Genomic DNA, 18,229 nt, shown 5'->3' with positions numbered 1-18,229 from the left:
AAGGAGAGGAGAGGCCAGCACTGCAATGTAGTAACCAGGAATAGCTGAGGCAGGGAGATGGACCTGCTGCTTAAAGTGCATCAGATACCAAGGGCTCCAGAACCCTATCCCCTCACCATTAAACCTGTCCCTCACCGTTAACCCCACCCCTCACCGATAACCCCGCCCCTAACCGATAACCCCGCCCCTAACCGTTAACCCCACCCCTCACCGTTAACCCCACCCCTAACCGATAACCCCGCCCCTAACCGATAACCCCACCCCTAACCGATAACCCCACCCCTCACCGATAACCCCGCCCCTAACCGATAACCCCGCCCCTAACCGATAACCAGCCTGAAATATAAGGACAGTGCGGACAGAGTCAGTTCCCTGCATAAGTACTTCAGTGGGAGGGTCCATTAGTGTATTTCAGAACCACGAAAGGCTCCGTTCTGCATGCTCTCCCCCAACCGGCCCAACTAACCCAATCACAGGCGTGTCCCCAATCTGTCTGTCAGAGGTCAGTCCTTCATTGGAAACAGGGTCCTCCACCATTTCTGTTCCAGTATCCAGTGCAGTGATTAGTACTGCTGACTGAAGGCTGTGTCTGTCAAGGCCAGAAGCATTGTGGGTAAAATACTGCATATCCTGTGAGACTTCTCTAACAGCCAGCCTCCTGTGGCTCCTTCTCAAAGTGTCACTCAGGCTCATGCAGTAATGTCATCACCCCAAAAACAGCAGTCTCTTCATAGACAGGTCCTTAAGATCCGGATGGGTCTCCATATTTATACATTTTTGTGCATGTGTGTGAGCTCGCAAGTCTGTGTTGTGTGTTTGTGTGTGTGCTTCTGAATGTATGTGGACATGAGTGTGTGTGCGCGTGTGTGTAAGCATGTGTGTGTGTGTGTGCATGTGAGCGTGCGTGTGTGTGTTTGTGTGTAAGCGTGTGTGTGTGTGTGTTGGAAGTTTTCACTGCATTAGACACTCAAAATCCAGTGGATTGGATCTCTGGCTGGATTAGGCTGCAATCCTTTCCTGAAAATAATAAACACACACACACACAGGCACACACACACATGCATATGCACACACAATGAGAGAGCAAGAAACAGGAATACAATCATGAAAAACAGTGAAAATAGCTTCATTATTCTATCATTTGAGTTTCAGTAAAATATAGGCATTGGCTTCAGTCAATAGAGTAACTCTCATTCTCCATTTGTTAATAAAACTGAGCTTTACTACACTGAGCTGAACTTACAGGGTGACCGGATAAGGCCCAGACAGAAAGAGAGAGAAACAAACAGACAGACAGACAGACAGACAGAGAGAGAGGCAGGCAGACAGACAGACTCACCACGCTGCTCAATTGAGGTTCTCTCATCAGTAGGTGTGGTCTGCACATTGTCACCTGACACATGATTGGCAGGCTGATCTGTCAGTGTTAGAAGAAGCTGATAATGGGCGGCCTCTATTTCCTGAGAGAGAGGGAGAGAGAAAGAGAGAGGGACGGCGAAGAGAGAGGGGGAGTGAGAGAGGGAGAGAAAGAGAGAAAGACAAAGAGAGACAGAGGGAGGGGGGGAGAGAGAGAGAGGAAGAGAGAAGTAGAGAGAGAGAGAGAGAGAGAGGGAGAACGATGAAACTGACTGACGTGCCTACAGGGCACTCTGGATATGTCCACATGTTACTAGCCAAGTTAAGTTTCAAAAACTTCCATGAAAATGATGATGATGTATTTTTTCCATACAAATAATGTGTGTGTCTGTGTGCATGTGGGTGTGTGTGTATGTCTGTGGGTGTGTGTGTGTGCGTGTGTGTCTGTGTGTGTGTGTGTGGGTGTGTGTGTGTGCCTGTATGCGTGTGCGTGTGGGTGTGTGTGTCTGTGTGCGTGTGGGTGTGTGTGTCTGTGCGCATGTGGGTGTGTGTCTGTGTCTGTGTGTGTGTGGCTGTGTGCATCTAACCCGTAGCTGCTGCAGTTTCTCCATCAGCTGTTCTATGGTGTTGAATATCTCCTCCACACTGCCGATCAAAGGCCTCTGCACCACAAGCTGTGATTGGCTCTGTTTGACAGCCTGCCTGTCATTTTCATCCTGTGATTGGCCAAGAGGATAAGGGCTGGGTGTGTCCTGATGTTGCCCCTGGAAGGGGGGTGATGTGCTGGCCTCCTCTGTTTGGGTCCCACCCAGTTCCTGGGGCAGAACCAGGTAGAACGTGTTCCCTGGAGCGAAGCACAGGCACTCTGATCAACATTTACTGACTACATCTACAGAGACAGAGTCACATTTACTGACTAATCAAGCTGCACACAGCCACATTTACTAATCTCCAGACCAATCTAGTTACACATAACCACATTTCTTGACTAATCTACAGACCAATCTAGCTACACAAAGCCACGTTTACTGACTAATCTACTGACATACAGAAACGTTTACAGACAAACCTACTGACACAGCAGGGTTTTTCCTGCATAAAGAAACATAATGGGCAATGTTGAACCCTGTTTGGACAGTGCTGTGCGCAGAGGATCACCATCATCTGAACACGCCCTGGCAGCACAGCTCCACAACGCCACTGTGCGGAATCCAGACCAATGAGTCTCAGGGACACAGCCAATGAGCCAATGAGCCTCAGGGACACAGCCAATGAGCCTCGAGGACACAGCCAATGAGCCAATGAGCCTCAGGGACACAGCCAATGAGCTTCGAGGACACAGCCAATGAGCCTCGAAGACACAACCAATGAGCCAATAAGCCGCAGGGACACAACCAATGAGCCTCGAGGACACAGCTAATGAGCCAATGAGTCTCGAGGACACATCCAATGAGCCTTGAGGACACAGCCAATGAGCCCCAGGGACACAGCCAATGAGTCTCGAGGACACAGCCAATGAGCCTCGAGGACACAGCCAATGAGCCCCAGGGACGCAGCCAATGAGCCTTGAGGACACAGCCAATGAGCCCCAGGGACACAGCCAATGAGCCTCGAGGACACATTCAATGAGCCAATGAGCCTTGAGGACACATTCAATGAGCCAATGAATCTCGAGGACACAACCAATGAGCCTCAGGGACACAGCCAATGAGCCTCGAGGACACAGCCAATGAGAATAAAGAACACAGCCACTGTCTGCTGTGAAGCTCAGGGAGGCCGGCATATATGCCACAATAAGACTTCTGGTTTTGAGTTTATATTTACAAACTATTTCTTCCAAAATAAAAGTACGTTCTGTTTGTGCAGTTTAACAGATTAGAATTCTGACCACAGCTGACATCTCACCTTACATTTACAGAACTTAAATAAACAGATTCCTCTAAATTTCTAGTTTCCAAATCTGCTGAGTGGTTGCTCTACAAATTGTTGCTGGGGTATAATTATTACATGGACAGCCAAAATTGAGGTAATTTGAATATGAGGCAGTACAAATAATCTCCAATCAAATATTTTTCCTGCAAATCAAATATTCTAACTCAATAATATTCTGTGGGATGGAATGGTTTCTTCCAAAAAAACTACAATTCAAATCAGATGTGTTGCAGATAATGTATTCGCCCCAGAAATTGTGGCTGGGGTTTAAGCTCTGCGTGATTTTGGTTGAGACACCACCTTTCCCTGATTTTGACACAGGAAAATCCCTGCTCACTTACTGAATCTAATGACATATTTACTAACCAATCTACTGACACACAGCCCCATGTACTGACCCATCTACTGACACACAGCCCCATGTACTGACCAATCTACTGACACACAGCCCCATGTACTGACCCATTTACTGACATACAGCCCCATGTACAGATCAATCGATTGACATACAACCCCATGTACTGACCCATCTACTGAGATACAGCCCCATGTACAAACCAATATACTGACAGCACCACAAACACAGATAAATGCACAGCTAGACACAGACAGAGTAAGATATGTACAGACTAAATGTAAACACACAGCTACAGCTAAGCCAGAGTGGTTATCATGAATATTACAGCCATGTTACCATCTGCACTGGTTCCAGCTTTCGGGCTGTCTGATTGGTTGGAGTGGATGCTATCATCACCAGTGATGTCATCAGGAATAGAAGCAGAACCCGTACCCTTGGCTGTGCAAAGAATTAGGGAAAGATTGTGTTTATGTGTGTGCATGCAAGTGTGTTTATGTGTGCATGTACATGCGTGTGTGCGTGTGTGTGTATGAGCATGTGTGTGTATGCGTAAAAATTGATGTGTATGGGTGTGTGTAGGTGTTTGTAAGGTGTGTGAGCACGTGCATGTGAAAATATGAGGTTTGTGTGTATATATATGTGTGTGCACATGGGTTTGAATAAAAGCAATAGAATATTGAGTAAAGGATGAAAGGAGAGGAGGATGAGAGAGGGTGAAGGGAAACACATGCAGGAATCAGCTCTGTTGCACAAACAATCAAAACCTTGATCCAGGAGGATTAACACGCAGACTGTTAAAGGATGACTGCGTTTTTATTTACAGATATTTCTTCTTACTACCCGTGCCTCTGGGTGATGTAACATGTGGTGACACTAATAGAGATTTTACCACCAAAGCCAGTCTGCAAATTAAATGATTGTTTTCCTTCATCAAAATAGCAGGCACAGAACAGAAGAGATCAGCACACTTTTGAGCACACCGGTGCAGAATCAGCATCCTCACCTTTCCTCACCACCTGAACACATGTTCCTGCCTCCACTTCCACATCCTCTCGCTGTCTGGGGGACAATTCTGGACATCCTGGCCCCTCCCCATGTGTAAACAGACAGCTCTCATTGGCAGTATCATTAGTGGGCACATCATCGGAATCATGGCTCCACCCATCATGCCCCAAATCTCTAAAGATAAGGTGCCGTAGAGTTTCCACTGAGACAAAAGAGATTGACTGTTACACAGAAATTCAGCACAGACACGACAGACTGACTGACACACAAAAATTTAGCACAGACACAACAGATTGACTGTTACACAGAAACTAAGCACTGACACGACAGACTTACAAAGCAATTCACTGACATTACAGACTAACTGGTACACAGAAAGTGTAAACTTAGATCACTTTAAAGCTGAATAACTTACTGAAACTGTTCCTATCTGTATTAATCTAGCCTCATTTTTTTAGAGGCACAAAATGTGAATAATTATAAGAATTGAAAACAATAATTGATCTGGTTAAGGGCACTCTGTTTAGGAGCATACTCTATTTAAGGGAAATCTGGTTAAGGGCACTCTGTTTAGGAGCATACTCTATTTAAGGGAAATCTGGTTAAGGGCACTCTGTTTAAGGGCATACTCTGGTTAAGGGAACTCCGGTTAAAAACCTTATCTGGATCACAGCATACTCTGGTTAAGGGCATACTTGGGTTAAGGGTATACCCTGGTAAAGGGAACTCTGGTTAAGGGAACTCTGGTTAAAAGAATTATCTGGTTAAGAGCATACTTGAGTTAAAAGCATACACTGGTTAAGGGCATACTCTGATTAAGAGCATACTCTGGTTAAGGGCATACTCAGGTAAAGGGCATAATCGGGTTAAGGGCATACTCTGGTTAAGGGCATACTCTGGTTAAGGGCATACTCTGGTTAAGGGCATACTCTGGTTAAGAGCATACTCGGGTTAAGGGCCTACTCGGGTTAAGAGCATACTCGGGTTAAGGGCATACTCTGATTAAGAGCATACTCTGGTTAAGGGCATACTCAGGTAAAGGGCATAATCGGGTTAAGGGCATACTCTGGTTAAGAGCATACTCGGGTTAAGAGCATACTCGGGTTAAGGGCATACTCTGGTTAAGGGCATACTCTGGTTAAGGGCATACTCGGGTTAAGGGCATACTCGGGTTAAGGGCATACTCTGGTTAAGGGCAGAGGAATGGCCGAAATGCGGGGAATGAAGTGACATGCTGATATGAATGATTATGAGAAGGCTAAAATGTGGATATGTGCAGACACTTTCTTTTTCCTCACCATCCTGCAGGGCCGCCTCTGCAACCCTGCCCCCTCTACCCTCCCACTCCTTATCCACCAGGAAGGCCTGGACAACTGGAGCAGTTGTCATGGAAACCTGGTTCTCCTCATTAGCTGTGTTTGTCTCTATACATACAGAATCCTCTGAAAAGCAACTCTCTGGAAGAGAAAGAGAAAGAGATAGAGAGAAAGAAATTACAGAGAAAGAGATAGAGAGAAAATGATATTACGTTCTTGTTCTAAATACATGATGAGATTCTGTCAACCACTGAAGCAGGGATGCAGCACAGCCTGGATCAGCTGGAGGAATGCTTTCAGATTAGGGTTAGGAAACAGAGATGCACAGAAAGGTTAGGGTTAGGGTTAGGAAACAGTGATGCACAGAAAGGTTAGGGTTAGGAAACAGAGATGCACAGAAAAGTTAGGGTTGGGGTTAGGAAACAGTGATGCACAGAAAGGTTAGGGTTAGGAAACAGATACACACAGAAAGGTTAGGATTAGGGTTAGGAAACAGTGATGCAAAGAAAGGTTATGGTTAGGAAACAGTGATGCACAGAAAGGTTAGGGTTAGGAAACAGTGATGCACAGAAAGGTTAGGGTTAGGAAACAGAGACGCACAGAAAGGTTAGGGTTAGGAAACAGAGACGCACAGAAAGGTTAGGGTTAGGAAACAGAGACGCACAGAAAGGTACTCTAAGGCCCACCACACACACTGCTCACCTGATCGGTAGATTCCAGACTTCAAAGCAGAGGCACTGGAGGAAATTTGTTTTAAAAAAAAAAAAAAGTTCCACAGACAGGTGCACAACTATACTACGGAACTATATACACACACACACACACAAAGCTGTACTACACCACATACCCTGCACATATACATATGTGTATGTGTAGATTTTGTGCAGCAAATATATACCTACTGAAGCATTTCAATATTACAATGATAATCACTGACACAACAAGTAAGGAACAACACTACTGATATAAACACTGGTCTGCAACATGGGATCCTCCACAAAAACACAGCTAACTCACGAGGCGAGCTCTAAGCCATCGCTGGACGAAGATGAAGATGCAGAAGCCAACAAGACAGACCTTTCCAGCAAGTCTTTCCAACTGTAAAAAGGGAAATATAGTCATGATAGTGCATTTACAACAGACAATCAGGAGAGTCACACGTAAGGCTGGATACTCACTCAGACAATGAAGCAAGTTAAACTGAAGGCAGGGCCTCCACTACAAATGCATTTGATTCACTGGCTAATCACAAAGGAGAGGAAAGGAGAGGAGGGAAGAGGAGAAGAGAGGAGAGGAGAGAAGAAGAGAGGATGAGAGAAGAGAGGAGAGGAGTGGAGAGGAGGAGGGAAGAGGAGAGGATGAGAGAAGACAGGAGAGGAGTGGAGAGGAGGGGAGGGAAGAGGAGAGGATGAGAGAAGAGAGGAGAGGAGAGGAGGGAAGAGGAGAGGAGAGGAGGGGGGACGAGAGAAGAGAGGAGAGGAATGGAGAGGAGAAGAGGGGAGGGAGAGGAGAGAAGAGGAGGGGAGAAGAGAGGAGAGGAGGGGAGAGGAAAAGACAGGAGGGGAGAGGAAGAGGATTTGAGGACAGACTGACATGTTTTTCTCAGAAGATGTCCCAGCCGCCAGCTCGTAGATCTGTCCCTCTGAGGCACTGATCAGGTACAAAGCCTTATTATCTGCAAAAGCACAAATAAAATCAGGCAATCCCAGCACAGCTGCCAGTCCATCAGCCAATCGCAGCACAGCTGCCATTCCATCAGCCAATCCCAGCACAACTGCCAGTCCATCAGCTAATGCCAGCACAGCTGCCAGTTCATCAGCCAATCCCAGAACAGCTGCCAGTCCGTCAGCCAATCCGAGAACAGCTGCCAGTCCATCAGCCAATGCCAGCACACCTGGCATTGACACCTTCCAATCCATCAGCTATTCACAGAGCACCACCAAGTCTATCAACCAATCAGCAGCCCCAACACTCAGATTTCGTACTTGTATTAGTGAGTGTACAGTAGCGCCCACCTGTGGCGACAGAGCGCACAAGCAGCGAGTCCAGTCGCACCACAGGACAGGAAGTGGACTTCAGGTCCCCACTAGCCCCTCCTACGAGCCATCGGGACGGGCAGCGCAGAATGAGCCGTTCGTCGGGACCCCTCTGCAGCAGAACCAGCAGGTCCGACAGCAGCAGAGCCAGCACCTCTGAGAGACCCACAAAGAGACACTGAAGAGCCCATTCAGAACCACACGCTAACACACCAGAACCACATACATGCCATTTTCCTAACCTATAGCTCAGTGTGTGCAGGTGAGTTACCTATAGCTTAGTGTGTGCAGGTGAGTTACCTATAGCTCACTGTGTGCAGGTGAGTTACCAATAGCTCAGTGTGTGCAGGTGAGTTACCAATAGCTCAGTGTGTGCAGGTGAGTTACCAATAGCTCACTGTGTGCAGGTGAGTTACCTATAGCTCAGTGTGTGCAGGTGAGTTACCAATAGCTCAGTGTGTGCAGGTGAGTTACCTATAGCTCAGTGTGTGCGGTGAGTTACCTATAGCTCAGTGTGTGCAGGTGAGTTACCTATAGCCTTATCTTTACTGACTCTCCATGTCAGTGGCCCTTCATGGATCATTTTCCTAGTGGTAAGGTCCAGGTTCTGAGAAACAAACAGAGCTGTTATTAAACACACTTGGGGATGGTCTGTTCCTGACACTGCAATGCGATTGGTCTGTTCCTGACACTGCAATGTGATTGGCCTGTTCCTGACACTGCATATGATTGACCTGTTCCTGACATTGTGATGCGATTGGCCTGTTCCCGACACTGCATACGATTGGCCTGTTCCTGACACTGAGCAGTGATGAGACTGGCCTGTTCCTGACACTGAGCTGCGCTGTGATTGGCCGGTTCCTGACACTGAGCTGTGCTGAGATTGGGCCATTCCTGACAGTGAGCTGCCCTGTGATTGGCCGGTTCCTGACACTGAGCTGTGCTGTGATTGGCCGGTTCCTGACACTGAGCTGCGCTGAGATTTGCCACTACCTTAAACTGAGCCACGACTGGATTGGCCTGCTTCTCAAGGGGTGTGAGGTCCAGCTGGCGCTGATATTGGATGAGGCGCTGCTTATGTTCCGTCTCCCTGACGACCTCATTTACAGCTTGCAGTATCCCACGGCAACAAGCCTGTGCCTTCTGAAGGGGAAGCAGATCAGGGGAGAGGGCTGCGGGGTACAAACAGAAACAATCATTGTGTGTGTGTATGAGTGAGTGAGTGTATGTGAGAGTGTGTATGTGTGTGTGTGTGTATGTGAGTGAGCGTGTGTGCGTGCGTGCGTGTGTGAGTGTGTGTGTGAGTGTGAGTGTGTGTGCGTGCGTGTGTGAGTGAGTGTGTGTGTGTGCGTGTGAGTGTGAGAGTGTGCGAGTGTGAGTGTGCAAGTGTGTGTGTGAGTGTATGATGTGTGTGTGTGTGTGTGATGAGTTCAGCATGACTCACAGTCGCTGTGTTTGATGATGTTTTCCAGGAGAAGAGGGTACTTAGTCAGTCTCTGCATCTCTGATACGAGCAGGTCCTTCAGCTGTAGCCTCCGGCAGTGCGGGCTTGCTTCACACTCCTATAGACAGAGAAACCATACAGCTGCACTCCATTACACTCCTATAGACAGGGAGACCATACAGCTGCACTCCATTACACTCCTATAGACAGAGAAACCATACAGCTGCACTCCATTACACTCCTATAGACAGGGAGACCATACAGCTGCACTCCATTACACTGCTATAGACAGAGAGACCATACAGCTGCACTCCATTACACTCCTATAGACAGAGAAACCGTACAGCTGCACTCCATTACACTCCTATAGACAGAGAAACCGTACAGATGCACTCCATTACACTCCTATAGACAGGGAGACCATACAGCTGCACTCCATTATACTCCTATAGACAGGGAGACAATACAGCTGCACTCCATTAAACTCATACAGAGGGAGACCGTACAGCTGCACTCCATTACACTTCTATAGACAGAGAGACCATACAGCTGCACTCCATTACACTCCTATAGACAGGGAGACCATACAGCTGCACCCCATTACACTAATACAGAGGGAGACCGTACAGCTGCACTCCATTACACTCCTATAGACAGGGAGACCGTACAGCTGCACTCCATTACACATTACATCCTGTAACCCTCACACAGCTTTCCGCCACAAACAGTAAGTGCATGTCAGACACAAGCAATCGAGCAAGAGCCAACAAGCAACCAGCAAGAGCCAACAAGCAATTATATAATGTGTTAAGGTGCATATGCTGTACCTGTGTACTGTATTTAAGTGTGTTTGTTCTGCATGTATAATGTGTTCAGCCGTGTTTCCTGTACCTGTTTAATGTACCCAAGTGTGTTCGCTGTACCTGTGTAACATGTTCAGGTGTGTATGCTGTGCTTGTATAATGTGTTCAGGTGTGTTTGCTGTGCCTGTATAATGTGCTCAGGTGTGTTTGCTGTACCTGTATAATGTGTTCAGGTGTGTTTGCTGTACCTGTATAATGTGCTCAGGTGTGTTTGCTGTACCTGTATAATGTGCTCAGGTGTGTTTGCTGTACTTGTATAATGTGTTCAGGTGTGTTTGCTGTACCTGTATAATGTGCTCAGGTGTGTTTGCTGTACTTGTATAATGTGCTCAGGTGTGTTTGCTGTACCTGTGTACTGTGTTCAGGTGTGTTTGCTGTGCTTGTACAATGTGCTTAGGTGCGTTTGCTGTATCTGTGTACTGTGTTCACGTGTGTTAGCTCTGCATGTAAAATGTGTTCAGGCATGTTTGTTGTACCTGTATAATGTGCCCAGGTGTGTTTGCTGTACCTGTATAATGTGCTCGGGTGTGTTTGCTGTACCTGTATAATGTACCCAAGTGTGTTCGCTGTACCTGTGTAACATGTTCAGGTGTGTTTGCTGTGCTTGTATAACGTGTTCAGGTGTGTATGCTGTACTTGTATAAGGTGTTCAGGTGTGTTTGCTGTACCTGTATAAGGTGTTCAGGTGTGCTTGCAGTACCTCTATAATGTGTTCAGGTGTGCCTGTAGCTGTATAATGTGTTCAGGTGTGCTTGCTGTACCTGTATAATGTGTTCAGGTGTGCTTGTACCTGTATAATGTGAGTGAACTGAGGGTCTTTGCGCTGTTTGTTCTTAATGAGCTCCAGAGCTTGAGATTGCCGACTGCACAGGAGAGACACTTGCTCCTGAAACTCCGCCCCTGCGAACCCCTCAAACTGAGAGGAGAGAGCAAAGTGAGGTAACTATTTTAATTGATAGGTATCTTCTTCATTATAGAATGCTTACCTCACATATTCATTGGATAAGATGCAATTGTTTTCTACAGAACTTTCATGCTATAGTACTGTGTGCACTTCATGTCATGAAATACAAAGAATACATGACGGATTTAACTGAAATGAGAGAGCTGGAAGTGAGGATGAGGAGAGAGTGAGAGAAGGACAGCTGGATGTGAGGATGAAGAGAGGGTGAGATAAGGAGAGCTGGAAGTGAGGATGAGGAGAGAGTGAGAGAAGGACAGCTGGATGTGAGGATGAGGAGAGAGTGAGAGAAGAACAGCTGGATGTGAGGATGAGGAGAGAGTGAGAGAAGGAGAGCTCGATGTGAGGATAAGGGGAGAGAGTGAGAGAAGGAGAGCTGGATGTGAGGATGAGGGGAGAGAGTGAGAGAAGGACAGCTGGATGTGAGGATGAGGAGAGAGTGAGAGAAGGACAGCTGGATGTGAGGATGAAGAGAGGGTGAGATAAGGAGAGCTGGAAGTGAGGATGAAGAGAGAGCGAGAGGAGGACAGCTGGATGTGAGGATGAGGGGAGAGAGTGAGAGAAGGAGAGCTGAATTTACATGCTTACCCTCCCCAGCATGATGTCACCGATACCCAGAACAATGGGAGACTCCCTCAGCTTCTTCATAGACTCACACAGACTGGCTACAACAAAATAACAACACATTTACAACATAATTTAAACACACACACACCCTCACACACACTCACACACACACTGACCGTGCAGGCTGTAAACCTGGGGCAGGTTGGGGAAGATGCAGGCCAGCTGCTCCGTGCTGAGAACAGCCCTCAGCTTCTGGAAGAAAACCTGGTCCAGGACCCTGAGTGTGCGCAGGTGGGACGCCTCTGTGGTGTAGAGCTCTGAGCCAGAGAGACCTCCCCTTTAACACATCGCTGGGAGACCTCCCCTTTAACACATCGCTGGGAGACCTCCCCTGTAACACATTGCTGAGAGACCACCCCTTTAACACATTTAACAAGCTGTCGGTAGATCAGATGATTGTGATTACCATAGATGACAGCTTGCCGGTCAACCTCACACGGACCCAGAGCCACCAGCGTTTGTGGATCCACCATTTCCTGCCAGTTCTGGAACTCTCCACTGTCCTCGTCCAGTGCTGGAGTGCCAGGGAGCAGTCCTACTGGAGTTTCCACACTCCTGAGAGAGAGACAGGGATGGAGAGAGAGCGAGAGAGAGAGAAAGAGGGAGGGAGAGAGAGACTGTGAGAGAGAGAAGCACATGAGGAAGTAGGTGTTGGGTAGAGAGAAGGTAAGTGTGGGGCAGGGAGGTGTACAGCAGAGTAGAGGGAGATTTCTCACCTCCTCCTCGAGCAGGGGGTGTAGGGTGGAGTGGAGTTTTCCAGAGACCTACAGACATATGGATACACAGACAGAATTACTCTGCCTATATGCACACATACACATCTACTTATAGACAGAGTAATGCTGCAAGGTGTGTATGGTCTGTAGAGTGGATGTGGAGAGCGTGTATGGTCTGTAGGGTGGATATGTAGGGTGTGTATGGTCTGTAGAGTGGATATGTCAGGTCCCCCTTGCAAAAGAGATTTCAATCTCAATGGGGTTTTCCTGGTTAAATAATGGTTAAATAAATAAAATAAAAAATGTGGAGAGTGTGTATGTCCTGTAGGGACAATGTGTAGAGTGTGTATGGTCTGTGGTTGTATAGGGTGTGTAGGATCTGCAGGGTGGATGTGTAGGGTGTGTATGGTCTGTAGGGTGGATGTGTAGGGTGTGTATGGTCTGTAGGGTGGATGTGTAGGGTGTGTATGGTCTGTAGGGTGGATGTGTAGGGTGTGTAGGATCTGCAGGGTGGATGTGTAGGGTGTGTATGGTCTGTAGAGTGGATGTGTAGAGTGTGTATGGTCTGTAGGGTGGATGTGTAGAGTGTGTATGGTCTGTAGGGTGGATGTGTAGAGTGTGTATGGTTTATACAGTGGATGTGTAGAGTGTGTATGGTCTGTAGGGTGGATGTGTAGTGTGTATGGTCTGTAGAGTGGATGTGTAGAGTGTGTATGGTCTGTAGGGTGGATGTGGGTGGAGTTTTCCCACCTTGCAGAATTGCTGGAGGTGGATGAGGAGTTACTGTGATGAAGGGGACGCTCTGCTCCATAGTCCTCCATGTCCACGTCACTATGGGAACGAGGGACCGCCTCCCCACCAGCACCGGCACCATGGCAACGCCCCTCCCCACGCGCCTTTAGAGACTCACTGCGGCCCAAACGCACTGACCCAGCGGGACTGAACACACATTTCACAATCATCACACTGACCCAGCGGGACTGAACACACATTTCACACTTATCACACTGACCCAGCGGACTGAACACACATTTCACACTCATCACACTGAGCCAGCAGGACTGAACACACATTTCACAATCATCACACTGACCCAGCGGGACTGAACACACATTTCACACTTATCACACTGACCCAGCGGACTGAACACACATTTCACACTCATCACACTGAGCCAGCAGGACTGAACACACATTTCACACTCATCACACTGAGCCAGCGGGACTGAACACACATTTCACACTCATCACACTGAGCCAGCAGGACTGAACACACATTTCACACTCATCACACTGACCCAGCGGGACTGAACACACATTTCACACTCATCACACTGAGCCAGCAGGACTGAACACACATTTCACACTCATCACACTGACCCAGCGGGACTGAACACACATTTCACACTCATCACACTGACCCAGCGGGACTGAACACACATTTCACACACATCACACACCCCTCTGTCACACACGTGCAGCACACAGCACATGCTACATACACACTGAGTATAGCAGTTATGTGCTCGTTAGCAAATTATGCACATTATCCTACATCATAACAAAAATAATACACACATTGCATATTGACCACATGCTAATTACATACACATCACAGATATGCTAAATGCTGATTATACCCTCAATTAACACAAATTACACAGAGATTGAGCAGTGTTTTCACTGACATTACACAAAAGCTGCACACATTTATACCATGCACATTACAAAGTGATTGTACCACACACATTAGATGCCAATTACACACTGACCACACACTTATCTCACATTATATACACTCATTATGCAGATTACAAGCACTGTACACAATTGGTATGAATATGGTACACAGCTTACATTATTAACATATTAATCAGTTTATGCATATTACACATATATTAAACGCAAACTTTACAAGATTCATTTTAACTGATTACAAACATACATAAGCACACAGAAATTACATACACTGTACGCACACAGACACACACACACTCACACCTACCTTTCACTACCAGTCTGTTCTCCAAGACTGCTGGTAGACAGTCTCTGTGTGGCCCCATCGAACCCCAAACCCAGGAGTCCAGCCTCCTCCCCCATCATTGCAGGGTCCGGCTGCTTGTTTTCAAACTGCTGGATGATATTCCGTACGTTGCCTGGGCGGACTGGGAGTGGGGCGGGGCAGCAAGACCCGGAGGTGGGCGGGGCAGCAGGGCAGAGGGGCGGGGCAGCAGGACAGAAGAGTGGGGCATCAGGGCCCGGGGATGAGCAGGGCAGCAGGGCAGAGGGGCGGGGCATCAGGGCCGGGGGGGCGGGGGCAGAGGGCAGAGGGGTGGGGCATCAGGGCCCAGGGGGCGGGGCAGAGGGCAGGCATCAGGGCCGGGGGGGGCGGGGCATCAGGGCCCGGGGTGGGCGGGGCAGAGGGGCAGGCATCAGGGCCCGGGGATGGGCAGGGCAGCAGGGCAGAGGGGCGGGGCATCAGGGCCCGGGGTGGGGCGAGGGCAGAGGGGCGGGGCATCAGGGCCCGGGGTGGGCGGGGCAGAGGGCAGGCATCGGGCCGGGGGGCGGGGCATCAGGGCCCGGGGATGGGCAGGGCAGCAGGGCAGAGGGGCGGGGCATCAGGGCCCGGGGTGGGCGGGGCAGAGGGGCAGGCATCAGGGCCCGGGGATGGGCAGGGCAGCAGGGCAGAGGGGTGGGGCATCAGGGCCCAGGGGTTGGGCGGGGCAGAGGGGCGGGCAGGGCAGCAGGACAGAGGGGCGGGGCATCAGAAAAAAGGGGCGGGGCAGCAGATGGGAGAGGGTTAGTTATTGACTACAAGTGTAAAGAACACAGCGTATATGAACTTATATAAACAGGACGAAAATGGATAAATAAAATACCTTGAGAGGGAGACAGAGGAACGTGGGAGGCTAACAAAAAAACAACAATGAGCTTAAAAACCAAATGAATCATGAGAAAATTGCATTATCCTGACAAAACCATAAAGAGTAATATATATATATATATATATATAATACAAACAAGAACTGCATATTCTGTTATTATTCATTTCTATTATTGTTATTATTATTATTATTAATGTGTATATTAACAATCACATTTAATGTTACATATATTATATGGAGGGCACATTGTTACATATAACACAATGATGAATGTATTAAAATTAAGCTACGGACACTGACAATTAAAAAATGTAAAGATTCATAAATGAAATATGTACGTGTGTATGTGCATGATTGTGTGTTTGACTGTATGAGTGTGTGTATGTGAGGGTTCATGTGTGTGTGTGTGCGCGTTTGTGTGTGTGAATACAGTGCCATGAGTATTTTCCCCCTTCCTGATTTCCTCTATTATTGCATATTTGTCGCACTGAACGGTTTCAGATCTTCAGGGTGTTTGATAATGTTTTTCATTAAATAATTTTTAAAATTGTGTTATTGTTTACCTTTGCCTAATATTACATTTCGTCAACATATCTGAAACCATTCAGTGTGACAAATATGCAATAATAGAGGAAATCAGGAAATACCTTTTCATGGCACTGTATGTGTGTGTGTGTGTGCGTGTCGTACTAGGCTGGTTTCCCCTGGGTTTGCTGCCGATGTATTTTAGAATGGGGTTCCTCTTTCTGTCCTCGGCATCTCTCTTTGTGCTGCTGAGCTGAAGAGAGAGCACAGAGAAACACCGTCAGACCCGGGCCCTGGCAGCGCACCAGAGAAACACTGTCAGACCCGGGCCCTGGCAGCGCACAAGCAGCCAACCAAAAGCACAAGGAAAAAGGCAGGGAGCAAAGATCAAACATGAACTGTTCTCCAGATGAGTTTGCGTTTAGGTGAGTTTATTTGTGTTTAGGTGAGTATATTCCTCTCCAGGTGAGTTTATTTGTGTTTAGGTGAGTATATTCCTCTCCAGGCGAGTTTATTTGTGTTTAGGTGAGTATATTCCTCTCCATGTGAGTTTATTTGTGTTTAGGTGAGTATATTCCTGCACTCGGGGAGCATTTATATTCATGTCATGCCTATAGCTGTGGGATGAGTGGGGTACCTTCTTGGCTTTGGGGAAGAAGGTAAGCCAGCGGTCTTTCTCTGCAGCCAGACCAGGCGGTCTGGACTCACGCAGTTTGATCCCAGAGTGGCGCAGATAGAGATTCACAGCAGAGGCCAGGGGAACGCTGGGGGTGGCATGAGTCACAACACACCTGAGCACTAACCCCTGAGCACGCTTACTCAGACCCGAGCACGCTTCCTCACACCTGAGCACACTTACGCACTCCTGAGCATGCTTACGCACACCTGAGCACACTTACACCTGAGCATGCTTACTCACACCAGAGCGCACTTCCTCACACCTGAGCACACTTACACACTCCTGAGCATGCTTACTCACACCTGAGCACACTTACACCTGAGCACACTTACTCACACCTGAGCACACTTACGCACTCCTGAGCATGCTTACGTACACCTGAGCACACTTACACCTGAGCATGCTTACTCACACCTGAGCATGCTTACTCACACCAGAGCACGCTTACTCACACCTGAGCATGCTTACTCACACCAGAGCACACTTCCTCAGACCTGAGCACACTTACACCTGAGCACGCTTATGTACACCTGAGCACACTTACACCTGAGCATGCTTACTCACACCAGAGCACGCTTACTCACACCTGAGCATGCTTACTCACACCAGAGCACACTTCCTCAGACCTGAGCACACTTACACCTGAGCACGCTTACTCACACCTGAGCACACTTACGCACTCCTGAGCATGCTTACTCACACCTGAGCACACTTACGCACTCCTGAGCATGCTTACTCACACCTGAGCACACTTACTCACACCAGAGCACACTTACACCTGAGCATGCTTACTCACGCTGGAGCACACTTACACCTGAACACGCTTACTCACACTTCTTACCTGCGCTCCTGCTCATGTTTCAACCTGCAGAGAGAAAACAAACCTGACTGCTTGCATGTCACAAATCAGACTCCAATGCACTACAGCACAAATTAGACTCTACTGTACTACAGAACAAATCATATACTCTACTGTACTACAGTACAAATCATATACTCTACTGTACTACAGTACAAATCAGACTCTACTGTACTACAGCACAAATCAGACTCTACTGTACTACAGCACATATCAGACTCTACTGTACTACAGCACAAATCAGACTCTACTGTACTACAGCACAAATCAGACAACTACAGACAACTACTGAACAACTACAGACACAGCTGCTAATACACAGCCACACTGCACACTGAACAACTACAGACACACGTGTGCTGCTAATACACAGCCACACTGCACACAGAACAACTACAGACACACGTCTGCTGCTAATACACAGCCACACTGAACAACTACAGACATAGCTGCTAATACACAGCCACACTGTGCACTGAACAACTACAGACACACGTGTGCTGCTAATACACAGCCACACAGACAAAGGTTCACAGAACCACTTACAGAGTCAGAGTTGGAGAGTCGTAGACTGGGAATTTTATTAGTTGCTGAGTCAGAGTTAGTGAGTCAGAGCTGGTCAGTCAGAGTGGGTGAGTCAGAGTTGGTCAGTCAGAGTTATTGAGTCA

General features: G+C 47.8%; 1 protein-coding gene across 1 annotated transcript in view; it reads right to left on the bottom strand.

Moving 5' to 3' along the window:
- Window positions 1-766: 766 nt before the first annotated feature.
- The window catches only part of arhgef11 (Rho guanine nucleotide exchange factor (GEF) 11), a 19,705-nt gene continuing 2,242 nt past the window's right edge, over window positions 767-18,229 (bottom strand). The window contains exons 3-26 of the mRNA XM_064342118.1: window positions 17,544-17,567; window positions 16,661-16,787; window positions 16,189-16,276; window positions 15,493-15,522; window positions 14,619-14,778; window positions 13,365-13,553; window positions 12,615-12,662; window positions 12,305-12,453; window positions 12,015-12,155; window positions 11,860-11,936; window positions 11,101-11,226; window positions 9,448-9,565; window positions 8,997-9,175; window positions 8,535-8,610; window positions 7,983-8,159; window positions 7,561-7,642; window positions 6,985-7,065; window positions 6,670-6,704; window positions 5,950-6,108; window positions 4,650-4,853; window positions 3,983-4,084; window positions 1,944-2,200; window positions 1,340-1,460; window positions 767-1,017 (exon numbers count right to left, since the gene is read on the bottom strand). Coding sequence (XP_064198188.1) covers window positions 968-1,017; window positions 1,340-1,460; window positions 1,944-2,200; window positions 3,983-4,084; window positions 4,650-4,853; window positions 5,950-6,108; window positions 6,670-6,704; window positions 6,985-7,065; window positions 7,561-7,642; window positions 7,983-8,159; window positions 8,535-8,610; window positions 8,997-9,175; window positions 9,448-9,565; window positions 11,101-11,226; window positions 11,860-11,936; window positions 12,015-12,155; window positions 12,305-12,453; window positions 12,615-12,662; window positions 13,365-13,553; window positions 14,619-14,778; window positions 15,493-15,522; window positions 16,189-16,276; window positions 16,661-16,787; window positions 17,544-17,567 — 2,800 coding nt within the window. The 3' untranslated portion in view covers window positions 767-967. The remainder of the gene's footprint in view (window positions 1,018-1,339; window positions 1,461-1,943; window positions 2,201-3,982; window positions 4,085-4,649; window positions 4,854-5,949; window positions 6,109-6,669; window positions 6,705-6,984; window positions 7,066-7,560; window positions 7,643-7,982; window positions 8,160-8,534; window positions 8,611-8,996; window positions 9,176-9,447; window positions 9,566-11,100; window positions 11,227-11,859; window positions 11,937-12,014; window positions 12,156-12,304; window positions 12,454-12,614; window positions 12,663-13,364; window positions 13,554-14,618; window positions 14,779-15,492; window positions 15,523-16,188; window positions 16,277-16,660; window positions 16,788-17,543; window positions 17,568-18,229) is intronic.

The sequence above is a fragment of the Anguilla rostrata genome, chromosome 7 (assembly GCF_018555375.3).
Source record: "Anguilla rostrata isolate EN2019 chromosome 7, ASM1855537v3, whole genome shotgun sequence".
Taxonomy (NCBI): Eukaryota; Metazoa; Chordata; class Actinopteri; order Anguilliformes; family Anguillidae; genus Anguilla; species Anguilla rostrata.
The sequence above is the reverse complement of the archived record's forward strand: the minus strand, read 5'-3'. Positions and strand labels throughout refer to the sequence as shown.